We start from the raw sequence: 14194 nt of genomic DNA, 5'->3' as shown, positions 1-14194 counted from the left end.
GTATGAATTCAACCAATAGTTTTGCTCCTAAAGTGTTAAACAAACAAACAAACAAAAAATGAACCAAAAACAATACCCCTTGCCTCCCCTTCGGGGGGTAATAAAAGTATGGTAACCAAAGGTAATCAGCTGAATCCATGCCCCTCCCCTTCCTTGTCTCCTCAGCTGGTGGAACAGGCCCCCTCTCCGAGGTTTCTGGGAACTCATATGCATCCTGACAACATCCCTCAGAGTTTCTATCAAAACAAAACCAAGGTGAGTTTCACACACTTATGCAAAGACACTTTTATGTCCGAGTACAAAATTATAAGACAAGTGGCTTTCAAAGAAGACTATGTGTTGTTTTTAATTCCTGTGTGTGTGTGTGTGTGTGTGTGTGTGTGTGTGTGTGTGTGTGTGTGTTTATCTAATCTAATTTGAAGGCTCTAGACCAGGGGTGTCAAACTCTTTTTTGTTCAGGGGCCACGTTCAGCCCAATATGATGTCAAGTGGGCCGGACTAATCTAATAACTACAGTGAAAAAAGTTAAATTCAGTTATGGAAATGTTTACATCTACCAACTATCCTGTAAAAACATTTAATAATAGGTAGAATATTAGTAAAATTGCACTTATTTTTCAGGTTGTTCATATTTGTTCAGGTTATTCACATATTTTGTGAAACTATAGTTTATAAATGTCAACATCTTCATGTAATTTCACTTGTTTACACTAAAACGAAGAAGTAGCATTGTAGTCATTTCTAGTTAATTATGATAGGATTTTCCTGGTCTGACCCACTTCAGATCATATTCATCTGTACGTCCTTTACTGTTAATATCTTCAGTGTCACTTTTACATTTCACAAATTCATCCTGCGGGCTGGATTGGACCCTTTGGTGGGCTGGTTTTGGCCCACGGGCCATATGTTTGACACCTGTGTTTTATACCATAACCTGAGGGAAAACAGAACTTATTCATTCTTTTATATATTCACATGTGCATCATTTGCTCCACAGTTGTATGGACCTGAGCTCTCACTGTCTGTGTGAATATTCTTATTCTTTTTACTGATGCTGTGTTTGTGTACTTTGTTGTAAACAGATGTTGGTGATCTTCAGAAATCCTAAAGACACCCTGGTTTCTTATTATCATTTCTGTAACAACAACCCCGTCCTCCCATCCATGAAATCCTGGGAATCTTTCTTCACCGACTTCCTTTCTGGAGATGGTGAGAAAAACACATTCTATTATGTTTTGTTTTATGCCAAGTGTGAGGTTTGGCTTCGAGTAGATGTCCAACAGTTGGAGGCTTTAAATCATATCACCACCATTCAGTGTGTCAGAGAGCATGATGGGAATTGGATGTAGGTTTAGTGTAGACTGTGGGAAAGGCTGTGTATTTTTCTGGCTTACAGATTTGTCTGCTTTGGTTCATTATTAAGTTTAATGAGGAGGAGGGAACTCTGGTCATTTGGAGGCTCAGGACTGAACTGTAATAATATGTCAACCAAAACACTTTTACCAAATAACTAGTGTTTGGGTTGTATACTCAGATTAACCGCAGGTTTAAAAGAAAGGTTTAGAATATTTCCAAGACCTTCCCTCTGAATCCACGGTTTGAACCACACAAAATGCTGAAACTTTATCTGTAATTATGATTAATGGTTTTACCCCGAATACTGCCGCTGGATTTCCTTTGTGTGAATGGAATATCTAGAGCACATTTGGTTGGATTCCTTCTCCCTTGATAACCAACATAGGGGACCCTAGTGGAAGAACCCTATCGATTTCAGCTTCTCTATGAGGATTATAAGGGTGTTTGCAGACTGGGTATCCACATCTGTGGATACGGTCACACCTTTGCCGCGGCCCGTGCCAGAGAACGAGTGGCTGTTACAGGACCGAAACAGTAGGTGGCGGAGTGAAAGGAATTCTGTAGCTGTCCAACAAAAACGCAGAAGTGACAAACCCTAACGTCATCAACCGAGCACCAGTTCTGTTCATTTGTCTATGTCAAGTGACGGATTGTGTCTCCTGACAATTTTTATGCATGCGCGACTCATATCGTCCTGAGACTCAAACCGTCCCTTGACAGTCTACTTTTCTATCTGTTATCCTGTTTGAGGCAAACAGAAGAAGAGCCACCCTCGTTGTCCCAGATATATCACCTAGTGGTTCAGCCAATAAGGTGAGCAGATCCAAGACAACAGGAGCGCCGTCTATGGTCTCGCAGTAATTAGGTCACTTTCGGTCTCAGGTATAGATTGCTTTCAAATGGCAACGTACCGCACTGGAGTCCACCCAGTCCATTCCCAGGACTACATTCTCAGCTGGACTCGGGTACGGTATTTGCGTATAGAACGTTTGCATTCACATTGATAAAATAAAGTGGACTTTGAGGTCTAACATACTCAGACACGGATTCGGACACCCAGTGTGAAAACACCCTAAGTTATCCAAATGGGGGCGCTTTAGTTGAAAATCAGTTTTTCTGAAATAAATTAAGCAATAATAGGCCAGTTGAGATAAAATTTGGTTCATATTGATTGTCCATTTTCTGTCTACCATCTGGAGTTCAAATGGGGTCATTTTCATTCACTAGGTGGAGTTTTGTGGGGAGAGATTGGTTCTCTGACCGTTGTTCTGCCACCATCAGGTCCATGTAGCTCAAATTGAGTTCATATCGATTGTCTTTTTCTTTGTGCCATTACCTTGAGTTTACATGATGTCATATTTTGACACCAGGTGGTGTGTTTTTCCAAATGGTTGGGGGAGCTTCTGTTGATAAATAATTTTTTTGACATTAAGGACATCGCTGGCCAATCAAGCTCAAACTTGATTCATGTTGATCGTCCAACGAATATCTAAAATCTTTTCTGACATTATTCAGCAAATAATTTTCTGACATTATTCAGACCAGATATTCTTCATGTGAACCTGATAACTATCCCCCTTTAGCACCAACATAGGTGACCCCCAGGGGAAGAACCCTATTGATTTGGGGTGTTCCATCAATATTATTACTTGTCCAAATGGGGGCACTTCTGTTGAAAAATCTTTTTTTTTGGACATTATTGCTAGATATAGCAGGCGAATTGAGCTGAAATTTGGTTCATATCGATCATCCAAAATTAAGTTGGTATCTTTTATACATTGTGTCATTTATTTGCTTTGTTATATAGCAGAGGATTGAGGGGATCTCGGGAATATACCCTTACTGTAGGCCCCCAACAGCGTAAGTCTTGTTTTGCAAATATGGTACAACAGATCCAATTGCAGATTACCCATAATAAAGTGTTGTAAATTATTTACATTTTGAACAGTGATTCTGTGTTGAAGCTCAGTGAAGTAACATGACTCAATAAACTGTGAATCTGGAAAAAGTGGATACTACAGTGAATATTAGTACTTTTGCAAAGTGATAATTGGGTTTTTCCGTTTTCTGTCACTTTTTTACTTTCACTACTCGTTATTCATCTGACTGCTTCAGTGACTGATCTGCAAACATAAATTGATTAGTTAATGGACAAAAACCGTTAGGCCGTATGAATTATTATTATATATTAGAGGTTAAAGTTTTGAGGGAAGAACGATCAGCAGCATTAAGATGAAGGCATTCAGCCCATTAATACCAGATTTAATCCTTTATTAATGATAAGAAATAAAACAGTTCTTATCAACCCTTGGAACAGGTTAAATATTAACTATAACGTGTGCGCCACATGAAGTAGGCCCTCCAAGTAGGTCAGAATTCTACTTAAGTAATCTTTTTATCTCAGGTATAGGGTCAGCTCCGCCCCCCGGGCACAGGTTACACCTTTAATGACCGCAAGCTCGAGGCCGGTCAGCGTGACAGGACGATTCAGATCTGGGTCAAGTTTATGGGCTAATAAACAGCACAGTCGGCTCAGCAGGGTCAAAAACTCAAATAAAGGACGTTTACTGCATCCATACATAAAGGCTGAGCGGAGACATTTACACACTGGTATAAACGTCTGTTTAAAACACCGTTTAGCTTCTTTACTGAAGTCAGCTACACTGGACATAATGTCAAGGTCGCATAATGGAAATATGTTTGTCCTTGTCAGATATTTTAAAACTAGAGTACAATAAAGCACAACAAATAAACTGGACATTGAAAGAGGAGAATGGGTCTTAAAACTAGAAAAATAACATGATAACTTATTTTGTTTCAACAATAAATGTGTCACTAACATATAATATATGTTGGAGTCATGTGGCATTATTGACCAACCACTGTCCCCACATTCAAGACATTATAATACTGGAAGGTCTCAGCGATGTCTGTCTGTCTGTCTGTCTGTCTGTCTGTCTGTCTGTCTGTCTGTCTGTCTGTCTGTCTGTCCGTCTGTCCATCTGTCTGTGTATCGTTGCAGTACCTGGCCAGTTTGGTACCTACAGTTGAGGAATAGTCCCATCTCCACATTAAATATCTTTTTTCTTAAAATTCCCTTTTTTTTTTTTAAACTTAATTTTTATTTAGTTTTGCTCATACAAATATACAAGACATTATACATACATTAATAAATCTAATCAAATATCCCCATATGGCAAACATGAAGAAAACAAAAAAGTGTATCTGCCGTAGATATTGATTACAAGGAATCATAAATGAAACATGAATGACAAAAAAAAACCAAACACATGTCTATACAACCTCTACTGAGTGCTTATTGCATTAAAAGCTTAAAGATGGGACTCCATCTCTTTGTAAACATCTCTCCGTGAATTCTAAGTGCATAAGTAATTTGCTCCATCTGATAGATTTCCCTCACTTTCTCAATCCAAATATTATATGTTGGAGGTTCAGGTTTCAGCCACTTGATGGTGATGCATTTAATGGCTGCCGTTAGTAAAATTTACAGGAGGTATTCTCGGTTATTTCCTTCTAAACTTTCTAGGATTACACCTAAAATAGCAAACTTTAAATCTTTAGAAAATGTTTGGTTGAAAACTGTGTTCACAGCGACAAATGTATCATCCCAGAAAGGTCTGATCTGAGGACGCGTCCAGAATATGTGGGTCTGGTTCCCTAAGTGAGCCCCACAATTTCACCAACAGGTATTGGGGTTAAAATTCCCTTTTTTAAAATCAGGAGGGACTGACTTAATTCACATTGCTAAGCAGCTGCCAGGGGGAGGGACAGGAAGCAGCCTTGCTCGTCCTGTCAGCCTTGCATGACTAGAAATGAAGTTAAAAACAGGAAGGACGCATTTATGGTCAAGGAAGAGACTAGCAAAAATGACAAGTTGATAAGACCCATATGTTGGGAAATGTTGGTAATTTTGTAATATAATAGTCTTACAGTCAAGTTATGTTGCCCTTGACGGTTGACGGGAAGTGCAGTACCACGCTGTATGATGGGAAATGAAGTTAAAAACAGGAACAACTCATCCACTAACTTCAGTCCCTAGATATTGTAATTAATATATAAATTGTTTAAATTTTAAAGAATGATTTATCAACAATTTTTATGTCAGTACTTATAAAATATACACTAACATCGTTTTCCAAAAGGCAGCTCTGCCCAGCATCAAAACGACCACAACTAGAACCCATGGTTCCCCACAGGTCAATGTGCTAGTAATCTGTATTCCTCTATTTATGTGTTCTCCAGTTTTACAATATTGGCATTTATCCTGTTAGAACATCAGTGTTTTAGTTTTGAGGTTACTGTATCCCTGTAAATGATATGTCATGGAATCATAGTTCTTGAAGACGGACTTAAAAGAAAAGCTTCTATTTTTCCTGATAGAAAACTATTACTAAGCTAACTGTAGAATTCTCATTGTTCCACCATGTACAGAAGGTATTTTAGACGTTTAGACCAGTGGTCCCCAACCTTTTTTGTACTATGGACCAGTTTCATGCATGAAAATTTTCCATGGACCAGGTAGAGGTGAGGGGGTTCCAATGATAAAAACCTCTGTCAGTTGCTCTGTCAGAGCATGTGATCTGAAACACTTCCACTGTGTATCAGGCAGTTACAATGATTCTACAGTAGAACACCTGGAGTCCACGCAGTCCGTACCCAGGACTACCTTCTCAACTGGACTTGGGTACGGTACTCGAGCACGGAACGTTTGCATTCACATTGATAAAATTAAGCGGACTTTGGGGTCAAACAGACTCGGATACGGACTCGGGTACGCAGTGTGAAAGAGCCCCAAGTTATGGTTTTGTTGCCACTAGTTGCATCTTCATTTCAGGCCAAATTCTTAGTTCCCTGTAGGGTAATTCTCCAGATTTCAGAGCAAACCTACTTCATTGAAATGTCAAACAAAAGAAAGGTGTCAAAAATCTGTGAGTTATCAGTTAGGTTGTGACAAATAAGACTGGCTCACAGAGTCATGGTGGACATGAGAATAGATGCAGAGGTTCATCTACAGTGGAGAATCCTGTCCAAATCCCATCTTTGTGAGTGTCTTTTGGGTTAATCCTAACAGCACTTTTTTCAACATTTTACTCTCTGTTGGTCAGAAATGTACTTTATTCCCATGTAATGTATGCACCCTATAGAATCATACAAAAACACATTTTATGGAATAGATCATTCCAGTAAACATGTCCTTTCTTGCAGGTTTTTTCAGACACCTTTTAAACTTCATATTGTGAATGTGTAGACATGTGTAAGTTTCCCCTCTGCTACACCCTGGTGGTTAAAATAATCCTCTGACACTCACAAATCAGATGCTTTTCACCAGTATCTGGTGTTTTATTAAAGGTGCGGGAGACTTTCCTGACCAGTTTTTCATCAAATCTGTCAAACCTCACTCATATCCTCAGTTTCATGAACCTGTTCGTCCGTCTGTCATTACTCAGCTGAATCTCCTCCCTCACGGTGAACAGTTTTAGTTCCATCCACCAGAAACAAACCATGTGTTTACAAACTGAGCTGGGAGGGAACTGGACATCTGAGGAATTTTGTCACGACGTGCATTGTGGGAATGGGAGGTTCACGCAGCCACCTGCAGCAGGAGCACAACCATATGATGTTATATGGATGAAACAAACATGACGTGGAAACGGCTGAAACGCAGAAACGGCTGGAGGAATATTTATAGAGGGAGGGGAGTTGCTGCCGTTTCCACGTCATGTTTGTTTCATCCATATAACATCATATGGTTGTGCTCCCGCTGCAGGTGGCTGCGTGAACCTCCCATTCCCACAATGCACATTGCGACAAAATTCCTCAGATGCCGGAGTTCCCTCCCAGCTCTGTGTGTAAACACATGGTCTGTTTCTGGTGGATGGAACTAAAACTGTTCACCGTAATGTAAGAGATTCAGCTGAGTAATGACAGACAGACGAACAGATTCATGACACTGAGGATATGACTGAGGATGGACAGATTGGATGAAAAATTGGTCACGAAAGTCTCCCGCACCTTTAACATGTTAGGTTTCATATTTGGATGCTCATTATTTTTCCATCACTGTGGTTTTCAGTCTTAATATTTGAACATTTCAATGAAAACTGAAATAATTTGCCTCAAACACTGTATTCTATGAAGATTAGCGTTTGTCTGCAGATGATCCAAAGCTTCTGCAGGTTGTGTCCAAGTTCCAACATTACCGTTACTGTTTGGGGGGAAGTTTTCAAAATTACAGGAAAGTTGCCATTAAAAAGACTCATTAGGAAAACATCCATCTGACTTGTGTTACTCAGAGCCTTTACTGGCGAATGCCTCAGAGGGATTGGACATAAACTACAGAGCTGTGGGTTTGTTAGAAGAGGAGGGATGAACACAACTAACACACCTCAGTGTTCAAAGTTTCAAAATAAAATGAAGCCCTCCTCTGACCTGGACCTGCTGGAAATCTCCAACAGTTGCACAAAGTCTTTATGTTCCCAGTGAGAGGTTCATGTACAGATGCATGTGTTCTACTGCAGCCACATTCACCCACCAGGATGGAAAAACATTCACTGTGCGAGACCGATGGAAACTCCAGATACCAGACCGCATCCAGGACACCACCTGGTGAATTAACAGCCTTTTGACTGATTTGGTCTAATCATGTATATTTACTTTTAACAAATAGATTTTACTTATAAAGTATTTGTTTTGTAGTTTTGATGCATTCAAGTCAAGTTCATGTAGCCCCTGACAAATACTGACGGTGGATCTACTAGTAGTGGATCTACTGGTGGATGGTGGCTGTACCAATGGTCGATCTCCTTCTGGTGGATCTACCAGTGGTGGATCTACTGATGGTAGATCTACCATCAGTAGATCTACTGATGGTAGATCTACCAGGGTTGGAGCTAATGATGGTGGATTTACCAGTGGTGGATCTACTGGTGGATGGTGGATCTCCTGCTGGTGGGTCTACCAATGGTGGATATACTGATGGTAGATCTACTGATGGTGGATCTACCAGTGGTGGATCTACTGGTGGATGGTAGATCTCCTGATGGTAGATCTGCTGATGGTAGATCTACTGGTTTTGAATCTACCAGTAGTAGATCTCCTGATGGCGGACCAACTGTATGGTTAACTAACTAGTTTATGTACATGATTCAATGTTAGCCAAGACCAGTCCACAAAGGGTTAACTATGACCCACACAATGACTAATATATGACTTATTCTGTGTGTGTGTGTGTGTGTGTGTGTGTGTGTGTATTTCTGTTTGTGTTTTACTGTCTGTGTTTGTGTGTATTTGTGTCCATGTATGACTGTGTGTTTGTGTCTTCTTACTGTGTGTGTGTGTGTGTGTGTGTGTGTGTGTGTGTGTGTGTGTGTGTGTGTGTGTGTTTGTGTCTTCTTGCTGTGTGTAGTTCCATGGGGCTCGTACTTTGACCACGCCCTGGCCTGGGAGAAGAAGATGGACGACCCCAGCGTCATGGTGGTCACTTATGAGGAGCTGAAACAGGTGCTTTTCATCACCATTATTATCGTCTGTGTTTGATCTAATTCTGTCACACAAACAGCATCTATGTCTACAGTCTGAAGCACAAATTGAACCCACAAACACCTGCATTCTGATTGGTCAGCTGAGTCCTGGTCCATCCCTAAACCTACAGGCTTTAAAGGCTTCATATTTGTCTAAACCCACTGTTCTTAGTCTGTGCTTCATTTCTTTGTGTATTTGGACCCTAATAGTTCATACAGTTTGAATTTGAACCCTCCAGCTGCTGCAAAACTATCTGTAGATTCATTTGGACAAAAATCCAGTGGATTTCTACAGTCATTTTGAATTCCTTCTTAATTTGTTATGTTTTATAACTAGTTACGTCACGACATTTGCACATATAAGAGCAAGACTTCAGACAGACGGATCGGTGCAGCGTCTGCAGTGATGCAGTCGCTGTACCGGTCGGTTGTGGTAAAGAAGGAGCTGAGCCGAGAGGAGAAGCTCTCGATTTACCGGTCAGTCTACGTTCCTACCCTCACCTATGGTCATGAGCTTTGGGTCATGACCGAAAGGACAAGATCCCGGATACAAGTGGTCGAAATGAGTTTCCTCCGCAGGGTGGCTGGGCGCACCCTTAGGAATAGGGGGAGGAGCTCAGTCACCAGGGAGGAGCTCGGAGTAGAGCCGCTGCTCCTCCACATCCAGAGGGGCCAGCTGAGGTGGCTCGGGCATCTGTTTCGGATTCCTCCTGGACGCCTCCCTGTGGAGGTGTTCCGGGCATGTCCCACCGGGAGGAGACCTCGGGGAAGACCCAGGACACGTTGGAGAGACTATGTCTCTCGGCTGGCCTGGGAACGCCTCGGGGTCCCCCCGGAAGAGCTGGAGGAGGAGTCTGGGGAGAGGGAAGTCTGGGCATCCCTGCTTAGACCGTTACCCCCGCGACCCGGCCCCGGATAAAGCGGAAGAGAATGGATGGATGGATGGAGAGTAAGACTTCAGACCAACATTTCTTGTACAACATAATTGTTTGTCGTCATCAGCGGTTGTAGTCCATAATGAAAATATGCCCAAGCCAGAGCCGGCCGCGCTTCCACGTCAGCGGTTTCCAGGTCATTTACTCACAGTCCTGCTCTGAAAAATTGATCTCATCCATCATTAATCAATTATGCAAAATTAAAAAGAAATCGATCCAAAATCAATCAAATCGATTTTTTTACCCAGCCCTACTCCAAACCACCTTTCTGGTGTCATTCCTCAGAAATAGGGTTGAAGATGGACCTGTGGCGTTGAATGAATGAAGAATTCAGACCCAGGCAGAACATTTACAGTTTATGCAGACCACAGGGAAATGTGGGAAAGGGAAGAACTCCATTAAAAAAAGACAACTATCACTGCTTTCAGTGATAAATGTCCAAACTCATGACAGAATTACCATCAAACACTGAACCATCTATCTGTGAATCCGTTCATCCTGTTCTGTTGCATAAAGGCTGAAACATCCAAATCCATTCCAAAGTTTGTTTGATCAGTATTATCTTCATCATTTCATGTTGTACCAGACCTCAGTTTGTCTTTGTTCCTAAAGGACCGGACTGGAAACACGACAATTTCGCCAAAATTCTCATTTTTCGATGAAAAGTTTTTGCGCTTGCAAGGGGTGGTTTTTCAGGCATAGCGAGACTGGTATATATCGTGCAAAACTGTAATGGAAAGAACTTTTAGCACAACTACAGTTACATGAACAAATAAAAAATGGATGTTGATGCATGTTACAACAATCGAAGAAGAGTTTTAAAACAAACATGGCGCGGTATGTGTGGACACAAGAGGTAACGAGCATTCTAGATTCAAAACAACTGAGAAATGTGAGCATTTTCCAGGACCTAGAGGGCGCAATGAGACAAAGATGAATATACCTGTCAGTCAGCATGACATTTATGTTCGTCACCGTGTTTATAATAAATAAACAAATCATTGCATTTGTGATTTAATGTAAAAACTGATATTACACACTTCTGTTTTTTCCACATTTAGTATTGGTAAAGTTTTGTGCATTTGTCCAGTGGAAAAATGACTCGTGTTTACTTCCATGTTCTGTTCTGCAGAATCTGAGCCAAGGCGTCCGTCAGATCTCCAAGTTTTTCGGCTTCAGCCTGACGGAAGCTCAGGTTCAGGAGGTCGCAAATGGAAGCACCTTCAGCGCCATGAAGGAAAGCTCCACCCACTCCCATGGCAACATGGGAAATGTCATCTTCAGGAAAGGTGCTGCAGACTCTTTCCATCATGTCTTTTTCCTACATGTGCTACTTTGGAAACTGAATGTGCTCCTTCCAGATCCACTCTGAAGTTCTAGTTTATTTCCACTGACACATTCAAGAAAAACACATCATTTATATCTCACCCAAGTGGCAGGTTTTTATCCTTTTCTTTGTACAAATTTATTTGACTTTTTGGGAAACTGTCTGAACTTACTTGAATTTAAGGAATAAATCCTCAAAAATTTCAGTGAAAACATCTTAATGAACAGAGAAAAACATGTTTTTTACTACCACTGATTAAACATGTGCCAGGGTTCAACTAAATTTCAGGCCTTTTCAGTATTTTTTTTTAAAATATTTCTTAGCTTTCTTTTGAATGACAGTGTCAGATGTTGCTCTTCAATTACAATGTTTAAGAACAGAACTTTTAACAGAACTTCACATCAACATCAACATCACGTACAACCATATGTAAATAATAGGTATGTATATATATGTATATGTTATCCTTATCTTATTCTTATTACCTCCGCCAAGTGTAACAGTGGAGGTTATGTTTTCACTGGGGTTTGTCTGTCTGTTTGTCTGTCTATTAGCAAAATAACTGAAAAGTTATGGACGGATTTTTATGAAATTTTCAGGAAATGTTGATACTGGCACAAGGAACAAATGACTAAATTTTGGTGGTGATGGGGGGGTGGGGACTGATCTGCCTTGGTGGAGGTCTGCGCTCTCCGAGTGCTTTTCTAGTCTCATTCTGGTCTTAATGCACCAGCTATTTTATGTAACCTAGTATGAACATCATTTTACAGAAGCGTATTGCATTCACACATAAAAATAAATTTGGCTCTATTTTTCCAAATTAACAAGATAATTATCTTGTAATTACGAGAAAAAATAAATTTAAAAAAACTTCGGCTCTTTTTTTCTGAATTAACGACATACTGTTTTGTGAAAAAATTTAAATTCGGCTCTGTTTTTCTGAATTAACGAGATAATTAACAGAGCTGAATTTAATTTTTTTTTCAGAAAACAGTATCTTGTTAATTCAGAAAAACAGAGCTGAATTTTTTTAAACTTATTTTTTCTCATAATTACAAGATAGTTATCTCATTAATTTGGAAAAACAGAGCCGAATTTTACTTTTTGTGTGAATTCCATGTCATTTCTAACTTGTCTTGCTTAATACAAAAAAGAATGAGACGACATCTCTGGTTTCACTTTTGAGGCCAGGATTTAGTATTTTGAGATCTGAATGTCTGATATTTTTATTTTTATATTTTTATGTTACTAGGTGAGGTCGGGGACTGGAAGAACCATTTCACACCACAGCAGAATAAAGAGATGGATGAAGCCTTCAACAAACACCTGAAGGGAACCAGACTGGGGGCCAAGTTGAACTACCAGGACCACTGTCAGTGAAACGAACCCACAGAGGCACCGACACAAAGGCCAGACGTCAAACAGGAGCTCAGGACGAGTTCACCACAAGGATTTATTCAGTCAAGGAGTTTCCTGGAATGACAGGTTCAGGGCCAAAAGTCCCATCGAATACAAAAGGGTGAACAGTAGAAGGAAGGAAAGAAATGAAGAAACAGAAAGGGAAAAAATGTAAATAAAAAAAAGGGGGAAAAGTGCTTTATGGTCAGTCTTCTTCAGTCTAAGAGGTAAACTTTTGTGGGTCTGCAGCGATAAAAGTTATTTTCACATTTTTTTGAATCAGGTAAGACGTTGAAGCCAGTTTTTTTTTTTTATCTTGACAAACCTGAGCAGCTGTACCTGTCTCACCTGTATCTGATTCTGCTTCCATCAGTCAATAACGTAAGGATACTTTAACTCACCCACAGGACTAGTAACAGTAAACCCACAGGAGCACTAATAGGAAAGTAAAGGAAATATAGATTCACTTTTAAAGCACGTTTTGCATTATTAGAGCAAATTGTTCTCTCTCTCACTCAGTTAGATTTGACCAAAAAGGCATATGTTGAAAGGTTCTTAAATTTGGTTTATTGCCTTCAATGTAAAAAAATTTTTGTAATGTTCCTTTGGCGCCTCCTGTTGTTATCATCAAGAACAGCACTGTAGTGGGTGGACTCACCTCAGTCAAGATGAATAAAATAAACTACAGCTGGAAGATTAGGATACTCAGATTGATCGTTTCTACTATAAAATGTATTAAAAATCTAAAAGAAAAGCCAGTTCTACTTCCATTTAGGTAAAATGTGACAAGTTTAGTTTTCAGTATGTAACCCTATTCAGCCAACGACCAAAATCCACAAAAATACAGAGTTTACTATTGAGTAACAACAAAGGAGCTGCATGACCTGCAAAACATTGGAATTTTTACATGAAAACTTATTCATAGTTGCAAATCATTTCTGTAAATTAACTGATTAATAGAATAATCATTGTACTTTTGGTTGGAATGACATTATAATCTGTCACCAAGACATATTGAAGAATTAAATCCTATTGTAATTGTTACGCCCCGGCCTAGGGGTTTACCAGGACGAACATAATATGCTCTACTTTTGTCCCCTCCCAGCTCCCAAGCACACACATCAGTCAAAAACTAAATTCACAATATTTATTTTTTACAACTAATGGAGGGTTAGGGGAGGGCGCGGCTAAAACAACAAACAAAAAACCTTCTTCACTGTTCAAAACTAAATTACCTAATCCAAAACAAATTCAAGAAATAAAATACAGAAAACTAACCTAAACTCCCCAAACAAAAACAGGAGAAAAGGAGAAAATAAATGAGCCGACCTCCCCTACCAGAAAAAGGATCAAATTACAAAAAATACTATTTACAGCTATGTACAAAATTGCGAATTAGCTCACGAAACACACGAAGACTGACGATCACACACAGGAACACACGGCTGGAAGCTGACAGGAGGCAAGAGAGAGAGCGAACTGCAGATCCAGGGCCATTTAAAGGGGCCGGGCAATCACACTCCACCAATCAGCTTCCTGCAAAACAAACAGACACAAAAAGGGCACAGCACACCGACAGGACAGGGGAGAACACACACACTAAACACAAACATATTCACATATACACACGTAAATGA

General features: G+C 40.1%; 1 protein-coding gene across 1 annotated transcript; it reads left to right on the top strand.

Moving 5' to 3' along the window:
- Positions 1-108: 108 nt before the first annotated feature.
- Positions 109-13721, top strand: LOC115433910 (sulfotransferase 6B1-like). The gene is made up of 5 exons (XM_030155465.1): positions 109-255; positions 1083-1209; positions 8783-8877; positions 10965-11121; positions 12412-13721. The coding sequence occupies exons 1-5, from the start codon at positions 109-111 to the stop codon at positions 12537-12539; spliced, it is 654 nt and encodes a 217-aa protein (XP_030011325.1). The 3' UTR covers positions 12540-13721.
- Positions 13722-14194: the final 473 nt, after the last annotated feature.

Source organism: Sphaeramia orbicularis, chromosome 15, assembly GCF_902148855.1.
Source record: "Sphaeramia orbicularis chromosome 15, fSphaOr1.1, whole genome shotgun sequence".
Classification (NCBI taxonomy): Eukaryota; Metazoa; Chordata; class Actinopteri; order Kurtiformes; family Apogonidae; genus Sphaeramia; species Sphaeramia orbicularis.
Note: the sequence above shows the minus strand (reverse complement) of the source record. Positions and strands in the feature narration are given on the sequence as shown.